The following is a 26,058-nucleotide window of genomic DNA, read 5'->3' as shown; positions in this document are numbered from 1 at the left end:
ATACTAACCTATATTCCCAGCTAACATGTTTTGAAATGGCTACATTGTTAAGCTAATTAAAATATGCATTATTTTATATTATTTCAGGAATTTTTTCTTTTTTCCCTTTTGGTTTTAACATAGGGTCTCTCTACAAAGTCCAGGCTGTTCTGAAACTATGTAGAACAGGTTGGCCTTGAACTCAAAGATCTGCCTGCCTCTTTCTCTCAAATGCTGGGATTTAAAGGCCTGTGCCACCAAAGCCTTCTTTCATGGATTTTCAGGTATACGTTGTTATTAACTATGGCTACTGTGTTACATAATCTATACTTCTTGAGTTTGTCCTCCCTTATTGAAAGTTTGTATCCTCTGACCAATCTCTCCCTCTGCACTAGTTTTCAGCCCAGTAGATAATTTACCACCATTCTAGTCATTGCTTCTCCAAGTCCTTTCTTGGATTCTACTTATTTCCTAGATAAAAGCAGAATCTGTCATTCCATGTTTGGCTTATTTCACTTAAAATGTGCCCACTAGTTTCCCCTATGTTGTTGGAAAAGGTTTCCTTATTTTAAGGGGCTGAACAGTATCATGTATGTATGTACCATACTTTTTAAAATCCACTATCTGTTGGATGCTGTACAATGAGTGAGTGAGTATAGATCTTCAGACTCTGACTTAAGCTCCTTTGGATGGAGAGACCACTGGGTTACTATGAGAGTTCTATTTTTCTTTCTTCTTTAGAAAATTCCATACTTTTCCGTAACTGATAGCTAACAATTTTGGTTAATTTTTACTAATTCTGATTATTTCTCTGAAGACTTTCTAGGATTTTCTTATATAGGTAAGTGTAACAGTAAGGGGTTGGAAAGCTATGGCTACGGCCCAAACCTGGTCCACCAGCTTTTTATACAGTGTGCATGAACACAGCCACATCAACTCATGTATTGTTCCTGGGTGGCTGCCCGGAAACCACATATATTTATTATTTGCTCTTTCACAGAAGGTTTGTCAACCCTCGAGAGAATTACATAATCTGTGAATGATATTAAATTTCCAATCCATATACATACAGGATGATTTTTCTTTTATTGCACCATCCCACCCGTGATACTGATTAACAACAGTCCTAATGGGCATATTCTCTTACCCAGTTTTCTAGAGAAGCTTCTGGAGGTTCACCATTGAGAACTGTGTTGAGGTACTGAGGTATCACCCAGCTGGGAGAGTGCTTTTCTAGCATGCACAAATCCTTGGGTTTGAGGCCCCACAGCACATAAACTGGCTATAGCTGCACACACTGTAATCCCAGCACTCAGAAGGTGGAGATAGGAGGATAAGAAAGATGTTTAAGGTTTAGCTACGTGAGAGTTTCAGGCCAGCCTGAGCTACAAAACTCGTTAAAAAAAAAAAAAAAGTGCTGAATACTCTATATACTTTTGGTGAATTTCTACTTCTGCTTAATCATTTGGTTTTCACACGGTTTTATTGAGGAATAATTAACACACCATAAAATTCACTTATTTTAAGTGTACAGTCAAATGACTTTTAGGAAGCTTAGAATTGTACCGTCAATACAACATAGATTTACAACATTTCCAGCAACTTAACAATCTTCCTAACCATCATCAGCAAACATCCCTCATTTCAACTCCTAGGCCTAATAACTACTGGTCTACTTTTTGTCTCCATTATTTGCTAGTTTTTATAGTCATATAGCAAATGTTTTTTGTTTTTTTTAAATTCAGCTTTTTTACTTAAATACTTTGGGGTTTCTATGCCATAACACACACCAATATTTAGTTCATTTTCATTGCTAAATGTTATTTTTTAATTAGATATACTACTTTTTTTGTTGGTTTGTTTTCTGTGACAGGGTCTCTCTACATAGCCCTGGCTATTCTGGACTTACTATGTAGACCAGGTAGGCCTTTGCCTTCTGAATGCTGAGATTAAGGGCATGTACCACCATGCCCAGCTGATAAACTACCTTTTTAAAATCTATTTACCACTTGAGAAAAATCAGATTGCCTCCATTTTTGGAGGCAATTATGAAAAATACTACTATAAACATTCATATCCAAGTCTTCCTGTGTTCATTTTCTTGAGTAGACACATCTAGGAGGTAGAATTGCTGGCTCATAGGCTAACTATATTTATTATCTCATAAAGCTGGCAATTGAGCCAGGTGTGGTCACACACACCTTTAATGCCAGCACTCTGGAGGCAGAGGCAGGCAGATCTCTTGGTGGAGGCCAGCCTTTTCTGCATTGTGAGCTCCAGGACAACCAGGACTATGTAGAGAGGTCCTGTCTCAAAAAACAAAACAAAACAAAGCAAAACAACAACAATAAACACAAAAGAAACACAAACTGACAAAACGTTAATTCCAGTAATAAGAATTATAATAATGATGCTTCCAGTAATGAGTTCTAGTTTCCCACATTCTTAACATTGTTAACAATATTGAGTCTAATTCATAAACACGTAGTATCTCTCTGCTCATTTACACCTTTTTCTTTCAATAATGGTTTAGTTTTTACTGAACAAATCATATGCATTTCACACACTTTATTGTGTTATGGACCAAACCCAAGGTATTACGAACAATAGGCAAAGGAGTATCTTATTTTTTCCTGATAGCACTGCAAGATGGAAATGTTTTATTTGTCTTTGGATTGTTTTCTATTTATATATAAAAATACAATTGGGTTTTGTATATTAATTTTGTGTATTTGCTCATAGGTAGAAATACAATTGGGTTTGTCTAGTTTGTTGCCAAAGATGTTTACACTATTACTCCCTTATAATCCTTTAGTTTCTAAGTATGTTTTATTTAATGTTTTTTCTTTGCTTTTGAGACAAGGTCTTGCTATGTGTAACACAGGCTGGCCTCAAACTCATGATCTTCCTGCTGTTGCCTCTGTTTCAATCTCTGTTAAATTGGTGGCATTATATTGGTGGATTTTTAATTTTTTTAGCTTTTTTTGAGACAGGGTTTCTGTGTGTAGCTCTGGCTGTCCTGGAACTCACTCTGTAGACCAGGCTGGCCTCAAACTCAAGAGTTTCACCTGCCTCTGCTATACAAGTGCTAGGATTAAAAGCATGGGCCAGCACCACCCAGCTGTTGTTTTTTTAATTAAAACTAAATGTTGAATTTTATAAAACAAAAGAATCACATGTATCTATTTTATCTGTTAGTATAATTAATAGAATATCTATTCATTTTTAGAATAAATTCAATTTGGTTTTGATATTTTTAAGTAATATCTTCTAGGATTTAGTTTTTTATTTTAGAATATTTGCATCAGCATTCATATTACATATTGGATTTTTTTTCCTTCTAACTATCTTTGTTATGTTTGGCTACCCACGTCATACTATAATAGCTTTATACATGAGGCACAAATCCCCTTTTCTAGAACCTAACCAATTTCATTAGAATGTTATTTACAATATTTGGCAAAAGTCAACTATATAAAGTGTGCTACTTTTTTATTAGATAAGTTTTAATTAATTAAAGTTTTAGTAGATAAGTTTTAATTAGTTTTTATCATTTAATTGTTTTAAGATTTATTTTTTAAGTTATGCATATATGTATTATGTCCTGTGTGGGTATGTTCATGTGAGGGCAGGTACCCATGAGATTGGCACTGGATCACCTGAAACTGGAGTTGGATGCCATTGTAAGCTGCCTATTGTAAGTGCTGGAGGCCGAACTATGCTATGTTCTTTGAAAGAGAGTAAGAGCTCTTAACCACTGAGCCATTTCTCCAGCCTCATTTTTTGTCATTTTGTAATGGTCACAGCAAAAATAATGTTCAGTTCCGTAAAAACACCGGATAGGTAGAACAGATGTGAGTGGTACAGAGTCTTTGATACTACCGTATAAGGGGACTTCGGCTCCTGGGTCTTGGGATGATCTTGAGGGTGGTCTATCTAGAGGAGGAAGAGTAGGTACCAGAAAGTGCTGGGTATGACTTAGAGCATGAATAGTTATTAATTAGTATGGCAGTTCACTATGTGTGTGTGCTGGAGAATCAAACCTTGAGCCTGTGCAGCTATGTAACTGAGGCCCCAGGAAGTTCAATCTTTTAACAGCGACTTTTGCTGAACAAGAGGGCATGTTGATTAAACATCAGACTTGGTAACAAGTCAATTCTCATTGGTCAGTTTTACTGAGGTACTGGTTTTTTTGTTTGTTTGTTTGTTTTGAGACAGGGTCTCACTATGTAGTGGCCTGGAACACTCTGTAATCTTCCTGCTTCAGTCTTCCAAATGCTAGGACTATAGGAATGTGCCATTATACCTAGCTTCTAATGTGTACTAATGAGATGCCCATTTCATCAAAATTTTAAAGCATATTGGTATAAATGTGTTATTGATTTTTTAGCTTTTAAATTACCTTTATTTTATGTACATGTATGTGTGGATGTGTGTGCACATGTGGAGGACAACTTTCAGAAGTAGGTTCTTTCTACTTTGCGTGCTTGGGGGTAGAAGTAGCATGGGTTGGAGATTGCCTCAGATTGTCAGGTTTGGTGGGAAGAACCTTTATCTACTAAGCCATTTTACTGGCCACACGCTATTTTAAGACATGGTTCAATTATGTCGTCCAACCTGGCCCTGAACCGGTAATTCTCCTGCCTGAGGCTCAGTGTTGGGATAATAAGTATATGTCACTTCATCTAGCTCATACTTTAGTCTTATCTCCCTTTTCATTGCTAGTATTGTTTTTATCTTGTCTTCTCTTTTTCTTCCTCTTTTGATGAATCTTGCTCCCTCCTTTATTTGATTAGCTTTTTAAAAGAATAGACTTTTTGAGCTGGTCGAAGTGGCCCACATCTATAATCCTAGCACTCAGGGAGGCAGAGGCAGATGAATCTCTGTGAGTTTGAGGCCAGTCTGGTCTACAAAGCGAGTCCCGGACAGCCAAGGCTATACAGAGAAACCTTGTCTTGAAAAATAAAGGAAAAAAAAAAAGACTTTAAAAAAAAATCTTAATTTTCTTTTTTTTCTTTTTTTTTTTTGAGATAAGTTCTCACCCTGTAGCTCTGGCTGGCTTTGAACTCATGGAGATTCACCTGCCTCTGTCTTCCAAGATGTGCACTATTGTGGCTATGTTTTTACTTTCTTTTCTTTTTCTTTTTTTTCTATGTGCCTGCAGGTGTGTCTATGTGAATGTCAGATCTTCTTGAGCTGGAGTTAGAGAGTTGTAATCCACCATGTGGGTTCTGGGAATTGATACCAGATCCTCTGCAAGAGCAGTCAGTGCTCTTAACTGCTGAGTCATTTCTCCAGCCTTGTATTTTTCTTCTTCAGATTTATTTTTTGTGTGTGTGTGTGTGTATATGAGTAACCAATCTGCATGTACATGTGCACGCAAGAAGAGGGCATCAGATCCCATTCTAGATGGTTATGAGTCAGCATGTAGTTGCTGGGAATGGAACTCAAGACCTCTGGAAGAGCAGACAGTGCTCTTAACCTCTGAGCCACCTCTCCAGCCCCCTGTATTTTCATTTTCAATACTGATTTTATACTTCTTTTTTATTGTTGTTGTTTTGTTTGTTTTTTTTTCTGAGACAGTGTTTCTCTGTATAACTGCCCTGGCTGTCCTTGAACTTATTTTGTAGACCAGGCTGGCCTTGAACTCAGAGAGATCCGCCTGCTGAGATTAAAAGTGTATGCCACCATGCCTGGCTTACTTCTATTTTTTAACTATTATTATTTCCATACATCTACTTTTATTGAGTTTACCCCCTTTTTTCCTCAAGTTCTTTGAATAAGTTCATCAACTCTCAGTCTTCTAATTTTCCTACACCTAGGCCTTTCTCTCCCTTTCTTCCTCCCAGATGGAATCTCATTATACGTAGCCCAGGATAGCACCAATCTCATCCTCCTTCTGCCTCAATCTCTCAAATGCTGGATACAATGCTAAGCTAAATGTGGGAACTTGTAATAACTGTGTTAACTAAACTGGACAGAGTGCAGAGAAAACAGTTTGTGTGACAGCATTTCTTACCTAGTATGTTGTTTAATACAAGTTTTTTATTGGCTCTAGGTCTGTTTAAAGGAATATATTTACTGTTTAGGAAAACAGAATTCTAGAAAAAAAAAGTATATCATATTATTATTATTTAAATCTCCCAAAGCCTTACTCAGTTCTAAATTCTTTTTTAATAAGCATGGTGTGTGTGTGTGTGTGTGTGTGTGTGTGTGTGTAGGTCAGAGGACATTGTGAAATACATTCTACATTCTCTCCTTTTATATTCATGTGGGCTCTGGGGATGAAACTCAGTTCTCCAGGCATGCATACTAATTCATCTCCCTGCCTTTTCTAAGATCTATCTTATCTATTAGAAAAATGAAAGAATGGGCTTGATATTTCCTGATTTCTTGTTGTTGTTTTTAAGATTTATTCATTTATTATGTATAGTGTTCTATAGGCATGTATGCCTGCATCCAGAAGGTCTGCATACCAGACCTCATTATAGATGGTTGTGAGCTGGGAATTGAACTCAGGATCTCTAGAAGAACAGCCAGTGCTCTTAACCTGAGTCATCTCTCCGGTCCCCTCTTGGCTTTCCCCCCCCCCCCCCCCTTTAAAATCTTCTATAGATTTTTCTTGTAATTCTGTCAAGTTTTGCTTCTAAGTATGAATTTTATTTTTATGTACATCTAAGAATTTGTTTATATTCTACTAAAACTAGCCTTTTAATATAGTTGGTTATGCTTCCTGCCTTAAATTCCTTTGTCAGCTATTGATGTGGCCACAACTGTTTTCTTCCCTATTCTATTTTCTGGTTTTTGTATGTTTTATGTAGTTCTTCTAAAGAATACACAGTTTGATTTTACTGTTTACCACTATCTTTTAACTGGCTACTTTTGTATTATGGATTGAACCTAGAGCTTCACGCATGCTAGGCAGCTACTCTGCCACTGAGCGAAGTCCTTGGTCCTTTTATTACATAATTCTGAGACATTTTACTACATTGCCTAGCTTAGCCTTGAACTTAAGAGCTTTTTTGCCTCAACATTCCAAATAGCTGGGATTACAGACCCAGCCTATTTTTGTTTTCTAAAACAAAGTGTTCCTGTGTAAATCAAGCTAGCCTTCAATTTCTCCTGCCTCATATTTCCAAGTATTGGGATCACAGGAATATGCCATTACACATGGCTTGTTTACTTTTTAAATGACTCTATCCTCCCACTTTTATGCTTCTATTGGACTGATTGTTTTATTAGGTTTTATAATCTTTTTCTAACTTGGAAATTATTACTTATATTTCTATTCAGAATTTTTTCCCTAAATTAATATCCTCACCTTCCCGTACACATTTACATCTACATTTTAAAAGGTGTGTTTTTACTTGTTGAACGACAGTAACCCTGTCCTTTACTCAAACATTGGGCGTATCTAGATTTTTTTTTTACTGCGAATATCTCCTTAAGATAATTTCTAAAGGCTCTAATATGTCTCACCACACCACAGTGAGCAATAAGCACACTTTAAGTATTTCCCAAGCTTCACAATTTCTCTGTAAGAAAACATTTTCTTACAATGTTTCACAGCTCAGGGTATTGTGTAAACTGTGCTGTAAACTGCAGGATGCTAAGAAACAGTCCCTGCCAAACTGGTGCCAGAAGCTATCTCTTTCTTTCACAGACAACCCAAATGATTGTACGCATTATTTCTAAACACTGCTTCTAGAATAGAATAATTTCAAAGGAGAACTGCTCTTTTAATGCATGACAATAAAATTTAAAAATTAGAGAATAAATACATTTAGAATCTAAGGTCCAAAGAATGAGAAATATTTTGTTTCACATAGAAAATAAAAATATTTTCCCAGCCAGGTACAGTGGCACATGCCTGTAATTCCAGCACTCAGGGAGGCAGAGGTAGGCAGATCTCTGTGATTTCGAGGCCAGCCTGGTCTACAAAGAGTCCAGGACAGCCAAGGCTACACAGAGAAACCCTATCTTGAAAAAAACTAAAACAAAAAAATCTCCCTTATACTTAAGAAATTAATTAAATATATACCTTGTTCTCCTGCCTATATAAATTCCCCCATCTTCTTTATTTTTGCAGTGGTGGGCCCAGGAAGGTTAGAAAAGCTCTCTGCCATTGAACTATATTCTTAGTTCCAAAATCTTTAGTTTTAATACACGACTAAGTTTGTTTTTTTTGTTTTGTTTTGTTTTTGTTTTTGTTTTTTTTTTAAGACGGGGTCTCTCTGTATAGCCCTCCCTAGCTGTTCTGGGACTCACGCTATAGACCAGGCTGACCTCAAACTCACAGACCCACACTTACCTCTGTCTCCCTGAATGCTGGGATTAAAGGGCTGCATCACCACATTCTCTTTCTTTTTTCTGTTCTTTTCCCCCTGAGACAAGTGCATCTCCTGTAGCCCAGGCTACCCTCCAAGTTGCTATGTAACCAAGAATGCCTTTGACGTTCGATGTCTTTGTCTGTCTCTGGACTGCTGAGGTTACATGCTTATATCACCATGTCTGCTTTATGTGGGGATGAGGTACAAATGCCCAGCTTCCTGCATGCTAAGTGAGCACTCAATCAACTGAGCCACGTCCCCAGCCTAGGAGTCATTTTTTGATTGTTCCCCTGCCCAAAAAGGTAATTTTCTGACACCCCACTCCCCGACTGTACAGCAGAACACTGAACTTGTTCCCCACCCCACCTCTTAAAGTGAAAAAAAAGCTTTACAGTATTACATTCCTAACATGGTCTCCTATTTACAAACCTGTTAGTGTCCCAAATAATGACATTTCCATCAAATCCTGACGTTACTAAGAGTCTTGTATTAGTGTCATATTCGATGTTCTTCACCCAGCTAGTGTGACCATGTAAAGTGCATACTTTGGTGTTCAGTTTTCTCAGATCCCATAGTGCTATTGTGGTATCATCAGAGCAGGTAGCAAATAGCCGGTTATCAAGAAATCTACAAAAGCAGAAAAGAAAAACTGGTTCATTTAATCTCTACTGAAAGAAAATACGACTTTAGAAACAATCTCTATATTACCAGTGGGAAACAAAGTAATGCAACCTCCCTGTAGGCCGCAGAGATTCTGACATGGCAGATGGTGGCCCTGGTCCACAAAGCCGTACTTCCAGGCTGCTGACTAATCATTAGAGACATACTGTAACTGGCCCACCTCGCTTCTGATTTTATTTGAAACTAGAAATTGTGAATAGATGTTTGGAGCACAGTTGGTGGAAAGAAAGTAAAGAATCCCAAAATCTGCCCAGGAAATGAAAAGAGAAAGTTTATTAGACAACAGATTTTAAGGACTTAACTGCTCAGGGGACACTGTATTAGATTTTAATAATAGAGATTTGCTACAAGTCATGCCTCCTCCTACTTGTAACAGATTTACATATCAAACTTGAAATTCAAATTGCCATCATTTAAATCTATTAATTCAAAAGCATTCCCCAAATAATTTCCCATGACAACATTTTATTAGTCAAGACTGTAAGACAGACAGGCTATAATGTAGACTTTTTATCATTTTTACTAATTTCCTAATCCTTAGTAACAACATATTTTATATAAACACTTATAAACTGACCATTCACACTTGCTTTACTGTCTAACTTAATAGTAGGATGGTGTCTTTAGCAAACACTGTTACATATAACTTCCTAGTCTCCTGTAGAAAAATGAATTCTGGAGTTTCTTCCAACATAAAATCATATATAATTCTGTGTAAAATAAATACCAATATCTAAAAACAACATCGTGACCTTCCTGCAATTTATCACTTATCATGGTTCTCCACCCCCTTTTTTATAAGCCCACAGCACCTGGTATTCCCAGGCTGTGTCCCATCTAAGTACTAACCAAGCTTGGCTCCTGCTTTTTAACATTTAGCTGTCATCTTCTCTAGGAGGCCTTCCCTCTTTATCTTGTCTAGGGTAGGTTCCAAATTTGATAAAGCTCTCCAATCACTCTGTAAGTTTTGGGGTATGTGTGTTGTATTTGTGGTGTACATGCATTTCCTTGTGGTTCAGAGGTTGTCTTCCTATATAGTTCTTTAGCTCATTTTTTGAGGTAGTTTCATCAGTAAATATGTATTAAATGAATGAATTAAGGAGTTCATTACCCAGAGGACAAAAACACTTTGTTATATAAAATAATTATGTGAAAATAAAGAGGTAGTTAGGAAAGACTACAATGAGAGCTGACAGAAAGGAATAGGAACTCCCAGAGGTTAAGAGACATACAGGTATGTAAAAGACTGCTACATGTGGGCAAGAAGACAAATGTGGAACTTATCACTGATACCTTCCAGTGATTCCCAATGGCCTTTCTCCCCTTCTCTCCCTCCATCCCTGATTCCTCTGAACAGGATCTCACTATGCAGACTAGGCTGGCCTCACAGAGATCCTCCTGCCTCTTCTTCCCCAGTACTGGGATTAAAGGTGTGTACCAGCACTCCCAGCCACCTCCAGGGCTTTAAATAAGAAAGGGAAATGATTACATAGGAGTTTTACAATGATCATTTAGATGACAGGTCTGCAAACTTTTGGGTTTTTATTTTTTAAAGTAATCAGCTTTTCAGCATTTGTTAATAAAGTAACTAAAAAGTGATTGTTGCATGAAGGATATTTTAATTTCCAAAATGTACAAAGAATCTTGGAGTAAAAGCTAATAATTCTGAATTGAGTTTACCTTAATGAAAAATTCAATACTTGGACATTAATTCATTCATTTCCCCCCAAAAGCATTAACTGATAAATTTCTGATACTGGAAAAGATTACTTTTCCATAAATCCTCAGATTTCATCAACCAAGAGCCAGTAAAGTTCTCACAAAATTCTAAGTGTCTCTTGTACCGTTATTTCCAATACTCTGCCTAATTAATATTTTTCTCTATCAGATCCTTTATTGCCAATGATTTTATATGTATCTTGACCACTTCTCCAATATCACTTTCAGGGTTTTGTGGAATTACACATGCATTATATATACATATACATATGTGTATATATAATGGCAACTGGCAAATGCTGCATTTGTCATGTATTGTATGAAATACACAAAATAGCCAAAGACCAACAAAGACAGTGAAAAGGAAAAACAAGACTCTGAAGTAGTAAGCAGGCACTGCATTGGTTTGGTGGCATCACTGAGTGAATATTCTTAGAGTTACCTTGGGGCTTTCTCCTTTCACTCTCATAATTACAAGAACCTGGATTGCTACATGGACTCTTACATCTAAACAAAGTTGTCATAAATAAGAAGTAAGCCTAGGGGCTGGAAAGATGACTCATCAGTTAAGAGCACTGGCTGCTCTTCCAGAGGACCTGGGTTCAATTCCCAGCACCCAAATGGCAGCTCGCAACTGTCTGTAACTCCAATTCCAGGGGTTTTGGCACCTTCACAGACATATGTAGGCAAAACCACCATTGCACATAAAATAAAAATAAATAAATCTTAAGAAGTAAGCCTATAAAAGAGATGTATTTAAATTATAAACATACTTCTTTCTTAAGACATGAACAGAAAATATTCTTAGCTATCACTATTGTTATTTTACAAAATTAACAAATCAGAAAACTAAAACACAAACTTGAAGACATTACCAAGAATGTACAAAATGACTACCCAGAACGAAACCAGAAAATGCATGCCCACACCTCTTGACAGCTATAGTGAAGTAGTCTAATGAACCATGTATGATTCTATTTCTACTCTTTCCTGTATATGAAGCCTTGGACAATTTTATAAGAGTGATGGTTTCTTCATTCCTTAAAACCGGTATGGCATTTGTCTCATACAAAGACATGATAAACATCAACAAGCTGAGGCAGAACTATGACAAGTTCAAGACCGCCAGTATAACACAGTGAGTTTAAGCCCAGTCTGGCCTATACGTGGCAAGACCCTACCTCAAAAACAAATGTAGGCAATGTTAATGTCTGTGTATGTATGTATGTACACTCACTCTGGTGCACATGCAAAGGCCAGAGACAACTTTGTGGAGCTGTTCTCTCCTTCCACCATGTGGGTCCAAGGCTTTAAACCCAAGTTGTCAGGCTTGTCAGCAAAGCACCTGTCATTCCCCATCACCCAAGTTTTTAAAAATCTTGAATATATCCTATGAAAAGTGTTTTGCTGGTTTTTGACACACAATAAGGACTCACGAAACAGAAGTTAGTTTTATTAAGTAGTGAACACTTCAGTTCACCCAGAGATCTTTCTGGTCTTTAACCTCTTAGGTTACTTGTGCTTCTAAACAAACTTCAAAATCCATTTTCCTAGTGAACAAACGGGAAGAAGTAGTTTCAAATTTGGAGGCACCAGTGCTAAGGCAGCATGCAACAGTAGCACATGAGCTGATACTGATACAGAATTTGACAGGTTAGTCAAAGGTCATCTTGAGTAGGGGCAAACAACTTGATACAAGTCTATTCTTTTTGAGATACAAAAATTTTCAATTGTAAACTATTAGAAATAGAAACAATTAGAACAAATATAACAAACACCTGTGATACCCACCACCCAGCTTTATCAAATTTTAACATTTTGTTATCATTCAGAATTGTCTGAAAATACAAACATATTTGAAGTACACTGTGAGTCCCTCCCCAAGCCCATTCCCCTCCCTCCCTCTCCAGAGGGAACCACTATCCAAAATTTGTCATTCCCCATGCACGTGTTTAAATACTATAAATTAATATATAGATATCCATCATTTTTCATACGGTTTGTACTGAATTTATTCTGGAAATAAATAACGAGCACCCACCATGTACAAGGCACAGTTCTGGGTGCTAGGATAAAATAGAATAAACGCATGCCTTCATCAAGCTTATGTTTGTGAAGTTTTAAAATTTTATATAAATGGTATCATACCATACAGCTAACTCCACAACTTGCTTTTCTGTCTCATCCTTACACTTCTAGGATGTGTTTGGTTCATTTAACTGATGTATAGTATTCCATTGTACACTAACATGTATCTCCTCTCCTCTTTAACAGACATTCACGTTCTTTTTATTACCCTAATGCTATAATCAATCTTTCCTCTTCATGCATCTAATTCATGTGGTTATGGTGTGTATTAATTTGTTAAAAGTATAATGATCTTTAATTTTACCAGGCATTGCTGAACTGTTTGAAAACTATGTGACCCATTTAGATTCTTTCAATAAACCTGTGTTCCTACTTCTTATCACTGCCAATACTTGTATTTCTTCACTGACAACTGATGATCAGCCTGAAAACCTTTCCATATTTATTGCTCACTGTGATTCTCTGCACATTTTGTTAGAAGGTTTAATAGCCTCAAAATCCTTATGGTCATGATTGGAAGTATCTTCTATCAGCCTTTATCTTCCCATACTGTTAGAGGGTTTCTATAACAAAACTACAACGTCATTCAGTTGAACTCACCAATCTTTAATGGTTTATCCTTTAGTGTCTTAAAAATAGGTACAAATATGTTCTCTACTCTCTCCTAAAACTTTAAGGGTTTGCTACTATAGTTAGGTCTTTAACTTTAAGTTATTTTCAGCCATGGTGTGAGAAGGATCTGATTTTGTTTATTTTTCATGTGTATAATCAATTTCATCTTTTCCATTTTTCTCCACTGAGTTGCAATGCTTTTGCTCTTAGGTAAATGTTCCTATTTTACCGGTCTGCTTCTAGGTGATCTATTTCATTCCCTGTCTCTGGCCCAAGGCTACATTTCATATCAGGAAGGGTTGTTATTCTAACATTTTAGCCTTCTCCAAAACAACTTCAGCTGTTTGTGGCAGACCACTCAACAAAAATGTTAGTTTTATGAAAGTCTCTGATGTCATGTATCTTAGTCAAAAGTTCACTGCATTAACAGACTAGTCTGGGGAGAGTTAGCTTTTTTATGGTATGAGTTTACTTCAGTGAGGACTTGAACACTTGTGGAGTTTTTGTTTTTTGTTTTCCCGGGAGAGTGTTTCTCTGTGTAGCCCTGGCTGTCCTGGAACTTGCTTTGTAGACCAGGCTGGCCTTGAATTCAGAGATCTATCTGCCTCTGCCTCCCAAAAGTTGGGACTGACCTGTTTTTTTTTTTGTTGTTGTTGTTGCTTTCTGTGAGTGTGTATTCTGAATGTGGCCCAGGCTGGCCTCAAACTTCTGATCCTCCTCACTCCACCTCCTTCAGGAAATCCTATCAACATGTGCTACCACAGTCAGCATTTGTTTTTTTTTTTTTTTTTTAAAGCCCCAGCCTAGAACTCACTATTCAGACCAGGTTGACCTCCAACTCAAGGCTCCACCTAACTCTGCCTCTGGGGTGCTGAGATTAAAAGATCCACCAAACCTGGCTGACTTACACATTTTTGTTTTATAGGTAATTTAGGAAGTTCTTCCAATATGTCTCCAATATACAGTTGATGGCTGGAGGTGTTGGACTATACTGCAGGGTCAGTGTGTATGAGGACTGGCTTGTGCTTAACCCTTTCCTCGATGCTAGGCTAGATTTAGAGTGGTTTATTTTTAGGTTACCTTTATGAGGAAAGTAAGATACTTTGGGTTTCAGATTTTACAGCCTTCTAAAAGAATCTTTAAATGGAACTGACCCTAGAATCAAGTCTCCTGTCCCCTGTACTCATTTCTATCAAAACAAAAGCTCAGAGTCACCAGGGTCACCAGCATATCTTACAGGGTAAAAGCTGAAGCTAGTTACCTCTCAGTGTTCCTGCTTCTACTTCCTTTGTAGCCCAAGAGTTCCCTTCTTTCCTGTTCATGAAGCTCTATTAAAATGTGCAGACATGTATATAGTTACTTTATTCAGCACCTGTCTTATTAGAAATGTTATTCATGGCATTTTAATATGCAGTCTTAATTCTTCAACAGCTTGATTTACACTGACTAGTTTTGTACTCAGCTATCAAACCTCATTTATCACTATGGATTTGATACTTTGATTTTGCTTTGTGATGTCAGGGCTGGGTTTAAGGTACATACAAAGTTTGTGATTCTCTTTTGAGTTTTCCTTTTACTATAAATACTATTGCATTTTACCTTTAATGTCATTGGTTCTTTTATCTGTCCAATATTATAAATAATTTTGTGACATCGCTGCTTATATATACATATGTACACAAACACATATATAAATCATATAAATGATTCCTGTTCTCATTCAAATTGCAGATTGTCTTGTTTTGTTGTTTTGTTTTTCAGACAGAGTCTCACTGTGTAGCCCTGGTTGTCCTGGAACTCATTATATAGAGCAGACTGGCCTAGAACTTAAGAGATCCTCCTGCCTTTATCTTCCATGTATTGGGATTAATGGAGACACCATGCTCAGCTCCAGACTGGTTCGTTTGTTTTTAAGTCAGGGTTTCTCTGTGTGTAGCCCTAGATGGTCTGTGTTCTGAACTCTGCTTTGTAGACCAGGCTAGCCTTGAACTCACAGAGCTCTGCCTCCCAAGTGCTGGAATTAAAGGTGTGCACCACCACGTCCGACTTTCAGGCTATTTTTTAATTAATATCAATGTATGGATGTTTTCTGTGAAAGATCTATATCTATATCTATCTATCTATCTATCTATATATATTGTTTGTTTGTTTGTTTTTTAAGACAGGGTTTCTCTGTGTAGCCTTGGCTGTTTTGGAATCAGTTTGTAAATCAGGCTGGCCTTGAACTCAGAGATCTGCCTGCCCTCTACCTCCCAGAGTGGTGGGATTACAGGCATGCAATACATGCCCAGCTTATATTAAGGACTTCTATTTCTATTCCGTTTGTGCTTTAACTTAAAAAAACAATTTAAGCGTTCCCATTTCTACTGAACTGACCATGTGTCCTTCCTTTCTGGTGGTCTGAAAGCTGTAAGTTGTATTTATAAAACTTTAATTATTCCATTAAGTTAAAAAAAAAAGGCATACATTTAAATGTCTGAAAATGCCCAGTATTTGTTTTCTTCCTAAACATGGCCTTATTATATTGTACTATTTCATACTACAAAACTTCTCTACATTAACTTACTGTTGTCACTGTATAAAGCCACATTGCCAAATATGTTATCAATAAGTGCCATTTGGCTTTCAAACACTTGCTATGTGACCCATTTTATACTTAGTGTGTTCTAAGTATAACACTGTATAACAGTGTGTCCTAAGTATAACAAAACACTGGGTTTTGAGGCAACGTTAGAAAATAAAAGTAAAATATCTCAAAAAATGTGTAGTGACATGTTGAAATTAGTTTTTAAAATATATTAATATTGCTTCTTTCTTTAGTAATACAACTCACAAATAAAAATTATATACGTGCCTCGTATTACATTTCTACTGTACAGTGCTTATCTACAGGTTTTAATTGTCTTGTTCTTTTGTTGTTTTACAATGCAATACTGAGAATAAAACCCAGGGCCTTCCACAGGCTAACTGCTACTCAAGCATTGACCACTAGACTACATCTCTGGAACTGTTTATCTGTTTGTAGATTAGGTTTTCCTGTTCCCTAGGCCTCTGGGCTAAAAGTGATCTTTCCCAGCTCGGCTTCCTAAGTAGTTGACGCTGCAGGCACATATCACTGAACCAGGCTTATTGCTTTCATTTTAGCTTTGTTAAAGAAAACCCCTCAGAATTCTATTTTCTGCACTGCTAATAGTTACAGTGAACATTTCACCTAATTAAAATTATTCAGTCTGTATTTACCCAATAAAATGTTACATGGTCTTGCCTTATCAAATATGCTCCATTTTCTCCTTGTAGCATATGAGAAGAAATGTCTTGTCAACTTATTTATCATACTTCCACATGTGACTGACCTCTAACCTTACTAGCTTTTTTAACACTTTTAATATTTTTTAAAAAATATTTATTTATGTATTTATTATGTATACAATGTTCTGTCTGCATGTGTGCCTACACACCAGAGGATGGCATCAGATCTCATTATAGATGGTTGTGAGCCACCATGTGGTTGCTTGGAATTGAACTCATGGACCTTCTGGAAGAGCAGCCAGTGCTTTTAACCTCTGAGCCATCTCTCCAGCCCCCCACTTTTAATATTTTTAAATTTTATATGTATGGGTATTTTGCCTGCATGTATGTCTGTGCACCACATGCGTGCCTGGTAGCTACAGAGGCCAGAAGAAGGTGGGGATCCACTGGAACTGGAATTACAGAAGGTTGTGAACCCCTATGTAGGTGCTGGGAATTGAACCAAGGCTTTCTGGAAGAGCAGCTAGTGCTCTTAAACACTCAGCCATCTCTCTCCAGTCTCTGCTTCTTAAGATCTTAATCTGGAGTTTTAGCATAACCTATTAACCAAATAAGATTCACCTTGAACCTGTTTCGAACTCTAAAGATAACTGGTTCTCCCTCATTACTAAGTAGTCTGAATAATTATAAAATTAATTGCTCAGAATCTCTCCAATTATTTACAATTAATTAGTTAATTAACTAATTTTGAAAAAAGCTTCCACTTGAGGCCCAGGCTAGCCTTGAACTTGAAATCTTCCAGTTTCCCAAGTGTTTGGACTATAGGTATGTGCTACCATGTCCAGTATTTTGCAATTCTTTATATATATTATAGTTTCAGTTAATCTGCTATTTTAACTATATACTCATACTCTTTAATCATTTTTTATATATATATACTGGGTGAATATTTTGGTATTATTTTCCAACTTCCAATTTACTCATCAATGATGAAAGAGTAAAGTTCATCTGACCAATTAGATTTAAATTTTGTACATTTTAAAATTTGTGTTATTATTATTTTTTGTTTTTAAAAGAGGGTCTCACATAGCTCAAGCTGGCCTCGAACTCAGCATATAGCCAAAGATTACCTTGAATCCCTCCCAGTCTTTCTGCTTCCCTCCCAAGTTCTGAGCCACCATATCCAATTCTAGTTACAAAGGTGGAAATAGACTTATTTTTCACTATTTACCCTTTTGTACCTTTGAATTTTGTACCACATGCATGTAGCAATCAATCATTTAATAATTCATCAATCAATCAATAATTTATCTTTAAATTCAGGGTTTCACATATGCTAACCAAGAACTCTCCCAATTAAGCTATACCTCCAAGTTTTTACTTTTAATTTTGGTGCTAGAGATTGAACTCAGGGCCTCATATATGCTAAGCACATACTTTACTTACACCTGAGCTACATCCCTAGCCCCAAACTGGAACTGTGTTCCTTTAAGTGCCAGTCTTTTCTTATCTTCCACAGCAAGGTTGGGGAATCCAACCTAGCACCTTACACATGCTAAGTAGCTATCACTGAGCAAAAGCCCTACTCTGACCTTCCCCCTTTAAAATATATTTCATACAGCAACAGATTTTATTTCCATGTGTTCAAGTTGCCTCTTTACTATATAAACCTGATTCTTTTAATTTATACTCCTCATTCTTTAATGGAGAGTATTCCTTATCTCTTTAAGCATTCCAAAATGTTTTAAGTCTCTCCCAATCAATGGAATACTATGCAGCCGTTAAAAAGAATAGATCATCCCATGGATACTAATATGAAATGATCTCTAAATATGTTCAGTTAAAAAGGCCAGTCATATAATCGTATGTGTAGAATGCTACCATTTATATAAAAGTATATGTGGGGTATATATGTGTATATGTATGTTTATTTATATGCTTGAACATGCATAAACTATCTCAAAAAAAGATAGCAAATTAGTAATAGTGGTTGCCTCTGGGGAGGGAAACTGGGTGGCTAGGCGACAGAGGTGGAAATAGACTTACTTTTCACTGTTTACCCTTTTGTACCTTTGAATTTTGTACCACGTGCATGTATTACCTAGTCAAAAAAAAAAATAAATAATTTATTTTTAAAAATAAAGTCTTTGTTGGACTACTTACTCCATAAGTTAATTTCATCCAGAGAAATCCCTGTTCTGGTGGTTTAAATTTGTTGTATTAATATTAGATGTCTTTATGAATGTTGAAATTTTGGTTATAGGCTTAAGTGGGAGAAAACATTTTTTTTTCTCCCTTCCTACTTAAGGGATTTTAGACTTGCCTCTACTTGGCCATCTGAGCCCCTAGACTACCACTGGGGTTTTATAATGATATTTCAGGGCCCCAGTTTCATGGTAATATTGGAAATAACACACATACACATTTCAGTCACTGACCCAACAAATACCTTCAACTCAATTTCCATTATGAAGCTGTGTCTTTTTTGTTGTTGTTCTTGTTGTTGTTGTTGCGCGGGGCGGGGGGTGTTGAGACATGGTTTCTCTATGTAGCCTTAGCTATCTTGGAATTTTCTCTGTAGACCAAGCTGGCCTCAAACTCACAGAGATCCATTTGCCTCTGACTCCAGAGTGCTGGGATTAAAGGCAAGTGCTGCAGCCTGGCTGAGGCTGTGTCATTATCAGCTAAAACCTACAGCCTCAGTTCATCAAAACAGCTTTTTCTTTTTTCAGACTTTCAAAAATGAGACAGACATTTCAACTAAAGTCCTGGCTTCACGTGGTGATTCGGGCTCTTTCTCCACACAGAACTCCTTAGTGCTTTAATGTTTTAACTGATAGGACGGTAACTAGCAGGTATCAGCGCTGGAATCAGACCAGGACCCTATAGCCTCAGCCCTGTGCAAAGCTCAGTCTGTGTTCTATGGCTACAGAAATACTGACATCTGTTTTGGAACCTGATTGCAACTTGGTACTACTTACTTTCTGGTTCTGTATGGATGGGTCAGCAGAATTACATCAAAATGCAGTAAGCCACATAAACTACAAGTCATTTTTCACATTTCTTTTTAAAAATAATATTGAAAATATTATCAAACTAATACAATTTCATATTTCATATTCATAATTTCATTGCTTAGAAAATAGAACGTTAATGGTAAATTACCCACTCTAAACTACTGCTAAGAGTTAAAAACAACCTTTTCTTCTTTATCATTTCATACTTGTATAATTTGCATAACTTTAACTTACACAATTCCAAATACTTGTCTATAGTATTATACAGTCTCTACAATCATCATTTTAAGGATTGTATATTAATCCACCAAACTATTCAATTGTAATTTGCTTCCCAGATCATTGAGTAGGGAAGAAGATATTATCCACGGATGTTACAAAGATGTTTTCTATGCATGTGGTTTTTTCCTCTCAGTACTCTGGATGTGGGTGTATTAAGATTATGAGAGATATTAAGCCATTGCAGTAGTACAGTAAATGGCTAAGGTTTATAATGATGACCTTGATACACAAAGAGGAAAGAAAAAAAGTCACATGAAAGTGAACAATATATTGCAGAGACGTTCCAATCCAAAAATCATTAACAGTAAAATTTGTAATTATAAGGTAAGTTTTACAACTGGATAATGTAGGACATTTTCACTAACTTGCAAACCAGATTCTGAGACTCCAAAGGCTTGCTTATTCACCAGTACACTCACCTGATATTATTCACACAGTCTTCATGTGCTTCAGAAAGGGTTTTTATGTGCTTTGAAGATATAGGGTCAAAAAGCAGAACTTCAGTCTGTTCACAAGCAACTGTCAGCACTGACCTGAAAAGAAAGCACACATTTCTCATTTATTCTTCTATATTCTCTGGTTCACGTATTTATAATTATATATATTTTTATACAAGTAATTGTACAAAATTTTCCTACCCAAGTTTTTATATTAGTAGCAAAGATTTGGAAGATTGGTACTATCCATACTAGCAGGACGAGGGAATGGAACTCTCACTCACAGAATGAAGTGTGCGTAAACTGACGCCGCTCATGCTTAAAGAGCACCTCTAAAGTATCTATCAAATTTAATTTTATCTATCTGTCTGTCTGTCTCTCTATCTCTCTGTCTATTTTGTTTTTTCGAGACAGGGTTTCTCTGTGTAGCCTTGGTTGTCCTCATTTCGCTTTGTAGACCAGGCTGGCTTTGAACTCACAGCAATCCACCTGCCTCTGCCTCCCTGAGTGCTAGGATTAAGAGCAGGCACCGCCACTCCTGGCTTCTACCACAATGTTAAACATGCAAACTGTTTAACTCAGCAATATTTTCTTGAGAATTTAGTAGAGTGAAATAATTATTAATGAATACAGAGAAACATGTCAAGATACGCTTCACTGTAAAAAGAAATTGAAAGCAATCTAAATATACATGAGAGAATGTGGATTGTATAAACCATGGAGCATTGTAGTTGTCCTAGTCAATGAGGGAAATATCTCAAGCCCCAAGTGGATGCCTGAAACTCCAAATAGTAAGGACTTCTACACATACTGTCTTCCTCCTACACACACTTATGATAAAGTTAATTTTCAAGTTAGACTCGGTAGAGATTAACAAGTATACTCAAATATAACAATTACAACTATCTTGTGGTGCAAGTTATGCAAGTGGGCTTGCTCTGAAAGCTTATTATCCTGCTGCAGACCTTAGCAGTCTTGCATCATTGTTGTTTTTTGTTTGTTTTTCATTGTGCAATGGGGAACTTCCAATCTTTTCACCTGCAGGATGAACTCTCTGGCTGCTCTCTGGCATACTCCAACTGGCAGCACCACTACTCTTGTGCTTTGTAGATCTCACTACCTAAAATAACAGTTTCACAGAAGCACTGTGAAACCTGAGTTGATTTGGTAACTAGGACAGCTACCAAGTGACTAGCAATGTGTTCTTGTATGCAGTATGAATACAGTGAAAGAGAATGACTTATATTCTAGGTGGGACAGAATGGAATGATAAGAGATTTCATCAAATTATAAAAAATGGCACCAAATATAAAACTTAGAGGAGTTATTTCTGGAATTTTTTCATTTGCCCTTTGTGGACTGTGGTTGATTAGAGGTAATTGCAAAGTAAATCATGAATAATGGGAAATTATTCTACATTTCAGAAATTAACAAATGGCTAGTGTGGTGGTTAGAATAGGAATGCCACTATAGGCTCATATTTGAATGCTTACTTATCACGGAGTGGCATAGCGAAGGATTAGAAGGTGTGGCCTTATTGTAGAAAATGTGTCACTGGGGATGATAGACTTTGAGGTTTCAAAAGCTCAAGCCAGGCCCAGTGGCTCTCTCTGCTGCCTGCAGATCCAGAGGTAAAATTCTCAGCTCCTTCTCCAGTACCATGTCTTCTGGTGTGTTGCCATGCTCCCTGCCATGATAACAGATTAAACCTCTGAAACTGTAAGAAAGCCCAAACTAAATTCTCTCTCTCTGGTTTTTTTGAGACAGGGTTTCTCTATATGGCCTTGGCTGTCCCAGAATTCACTCTGTAGGCCAGGCTGGAACTTACAAAGATCCGCCTGCCTCTGCCTCCTGAGTGCTGGAATCAAAGGTCTGCACCACCATAGCCCAGCTAAATGCTTTCTTTTATAAAAGTTGCTGTAGTCATAGTATCTCTTCACAGCAATAGAATATTGACTAATACAAGCAGCTTAATATGGAAATGAAAAAAAATTTTTTATACATATGGAGGAGGGTTGTTGTTTTGATTTGAGATAGAAGTTCACTGTTTGGCTCGGGCTAGCCCTGAACTCACTATGTTGCCTAGGTTGGGCTTGATCTTGGAGCAAGCCTCCTGCTTCAATTCTTTGCATGCTGGAATTATAAACATGCACCACTGTGCTCAGTTTCCAAAATGTTATTTAAATTTAAAAAGTTAGTTGTAAACAAACATGTATCAGAAAACTCAAGGTCGGGGGAGATAACAACCAAATTTTGCATTTCTTCATCAGTTTCTAGAAAATGTACTGGAAAGGGGCTGGCTTATACCCTACCAGGCTAATTAGAAAAAATCAGATATACCATTCTTTCCTTTATGGCTTTTTGTTTTGTCTCATATTCCATACAAAGTCTAAGTTTCATGAAATTCATTTTGATCTGTGAGACCATGCTATTTTGTTAAGTGTTAGTTGTCTATAGGCATTACTTTTCAGATTCAGATTTAACAAATGAGATCATGCATTTCTGAAACTCTATGTCTTCCCAATTTATATAGTGTATATAAACACCAGTTTGTATGTTTAAGATAAAAGCACTTAAGACAGAATTTTCTTTCTTTCTTTCTTTCTTTTTTTTTTTTGTTTGTTTGTTTGTTTGTTTGTTTTGGTTTGGTTTTGGTTTTTTGAGATGAGGTTTCTCTGTGTAACCGCCCTGGCTGTCCTGGACCTCACTTTGTAGACCAGGCTGGCCTTGAACACACAGAAATCTGCCTTCCTCTGCCTATCTAGTACTGGGATTAGAGGCATGTGCCACTACTGCCTGAATTTATGTGACAGAATTTTCAATAGCCAAAGTTTTCCTTTAAGAACAAACTTTTGAAACAAAGTGGGAAGTGCAAACATCAACACAAAGAGGTCTTATTCACAGTTAGTCATGGAATTGCATTTTAAAGGGTAACAACATGACAATTTGTGAGCTATCTGAACTTCAAAGTTTAATAATAACTACAGAATTTTGCTGCAGTTTGAATGTGCTTGCCAGATTTCATGTGTAGGAAACTTGGCCTCCCAAACAGTAACACTGGGACACATGGCTTCTAGAAAATGAGTGGGCCATGGTGAATAAATGCATCCATCACCAGAATGATGGGATACTGTTGTAAGCTCTCCCTGAACCATGTGATGCCCTTTACCATCATACAAGACAGCAAGAGCGTTACACTGGATGCCAGCCAACGCTCTTAGTCTTATACTGTATAACTCTTGGTGCTTTCCAGTGGCTGTAATAAAACACCCTGACAAAAAGCAACGTAAGGGAAAGGGTTTTTCTGGATACAGTCCATCACAGCAGCAAGAACTTGAAGCAGCTGGTTACACTGCACTAACAGTCAAGAAGCAGGGAGGGATGAAGGCTAGTGCTCGGCTCACTTTCGCCTTTATTCAGCTCAGGGTAGGGAAAAGTGCTGACTACAGTTAAAGTCAGGTCTTCCCAGACCCTCTTAGCAAAAGGAAAGTCATGTCTGGTACTGGAAGTCAAGCCAACTCCCGAGGGTTAGTGAAGTCATGGATCCTGGAGAAGAACCTACAACTAACACTTTACTAAATTAGTATACCTCTAACTATATTCTAAATAATTTGTGCAATGTCCACATATGAGTGTAATTCTCATCTCTCATGAAATAAACTTCTCTTTGTGACAGGCAGACCACTACAAAAAAACCATAACCAATGAAAATGCAGAGTTGTAGAGTCCAGTCCCAACATATAGATACATCTTTAATATAACTCACACACCTAAGGCTCAGGGATCATCTTGAAGAAGGGGTAGTAAGATATTAAGAGCTAGAGGATCAGGAAGTTTGTTGTGAAATTTTATCTTCTAGGAATGTCAGAAACCATCACCAACATGACTGAACAAGGACAACATCAATAGACATGCTAACTAATGTGGACAGAAATAAAACCAAAGAGGCTTCAACCTTACAAAAAGAACAAGCAACTAAGGAATGCTGAGAACAAAAGGCATGGTCTTGCCCAGGGAAGATCACACCAATTGGTTTTTCAATACCAAATGTTCATCTCTAAAAACATATATACAAGTAACAATATACAGACTGAACAGGTTATATTTATATATTTAGAAACATACATGTCTACATATATCTGTATGTAACAACAATTAATGAAAAAAAAGTGTCATGGGCTAGGTGGTGGCAGCAGCAGTGAGAAATGCCTTTAATCCCAGCACTTGGGAGGCAGAAGCAGGCAGATCTCTGAGTTCGAGATCATACTCGTTTACAGAATAAGTTCCAAGATAGCCAGGGCTACACAGAGAAACCCTGTCTCAAAAAAAAAAAAAAAAAAAAAGAAAGAAAGACAGAAAAAAGGAAAAGACAAGAAACAAAACAAAAAATCTATCTCTATCTAGTTTTGATTTGTTCTAGCTGCATACCAAGACTAGGCAATTTCAAAACAATTAAATTCTTTAGACAGTTTCTTGTGACATAGTAATTGTTAATTTGACTGTATCTACATTCACTTAGGAGACAAACCTGTAGCTATAGCCTGCAAGGGATTATCTAAATAATATACGTATTATAAATATATATATAAAGTATATATATTTGTTGTTGTTTTTTGTTTGTTTGTTTCAAGAGAGGGTTTCTCTGTGTAACCTAGGCTGTCCTGGACTCACTTTGTAGACCAGACTGGCCTCCAACTCACAGAGATCCTTCTGCCTCTAACTCCTTGAGGGCTGGGATTACAGTTGTGCATCACTGATGCCCAGCTGTTTTTTGTGTTTTGTTTGTTTTTAAATATTTTATTTATTTATTATGTATACAATGTTCTGTCTGAATGTATACCTGCATGCCAGAAGAAGACAGCAGATCTTATTGTAGATGGTTATGAGCCACCATGTGGTTGCTGGGAATTGAACTCAGGACCTTTGAAAGAACAGTCAGTGCTCTTAACCTCTGAGCCATCTCTCCAGCCATGGCTGTCCTGGAACTAGCTCTGTAGACCAGGCTGGCCTCAAACTCATAGGAATCCACCAGCTTCTGTCTTCTGGCTGCTGGGAGTAAAAGAGTGCACCACCACTGCCCAGCTATATTAAATATAATACAAAAAAAGAGAATTTTTAATACAAAATTTATCCTTTTCTCATTGACTTGTAATATTTTTATCATCATTAACTTTTTGTTTGTTTGTTTATTTATTTCTGTGTATGGTGTGTATTTGGGAAGGGTCAGTCAGAGGACAATTTGCTGAGTCCTCTTGTCAGTCCTCTCTGGTTCCCCTGCTCTCCCAAGACAGGGTTTCTTTCTCTGTTTTAGCTCTGGCTGTCCTGGACTTGCTTTGTAGACCATGCTGGCCTCAAACTCAGAGCGATCCACCTGCCTCTGCCTCCCTAAATGCTGGGATTACTGGAGTACACCACTAAGCCCAGTTCTTTTTTTTTTTTCCTTAAAAAAAATTATTTAGTTCATATGTATGTGTGCATCTCTTTTTAGCCCACAAAGCCATCTCATTAATCCTGAAGAGGTCTGTTTTTGTGTGGCAATTCTGTTTTTTTCAGACAATTCTTCTGTTTATATGTTTTCTGTACCTGGTTCCTTCTACTGAGTGTCCCTCATGAACATACAAGTTTAATAGAGATAAGGCTGGAGAGATGGCTCTGCAGGTGTTT

The 26,058-nt window shown here is 37.1% G+C and overlaps 1 protein-coding gene across 2 annotated transcripts in view; it reads right to left on the bottom strand.

Moving 5' to 3' along the window:
• Positions 1-26,058, bottom strand: part of Dcaf10 (DDB1 and CUL4 associated factor 10) — a 40,618-nt gene that overhangs the window by 9,086 nt on the left and 5,474 nt on the right. The window contains exons 1-3 of one of the 2 annotated variants that reach the window (XM_055605254.1): positions 21,888-21,963; positions 20,377-20,490; positions 8,739-8,936 (exon numbers count right to left, since the gene is read on the bottom strand). In XM_055605254.1, coding sequence (XP_055461229.1) covers positions 8,739-8,936; positions 20,377-20,490; positions 21,888-21,904 — 329 coding nt within the window. In that variant the 5' untranslated portion in view covers positions 21,905-21,963. Of the gene's footprint in view, positions 1-8,738; positions 8,937-20,376; positions 20,491-21,887; positions 21,964-26,058 lie in introns of those variants that run through there. The other variant, XM_055605253.1, reaches the window with a different exon arrangement.

Source organism: Psammomys obesus, unplaced genomic scaffold, assembly GCF_907164565.1.
Source record: "Psammomys obesus unplaced genomic scaffold, mPsaObe1.curated_primary_1811, whole genome shotgun sequence".
Classification (NCBI taxonomy): domain Eukaryota; kingdom Metazoa; phylum Chordata; class Mammalia; order Rodentia; family Muridae; genus Psammomys; species Psammomys obesus.
The sequence above is the reverse complement of the archived record's forward strand: the minus strand, read 5'-3'. Positions and strand labels throughout refer to the sequence as shown.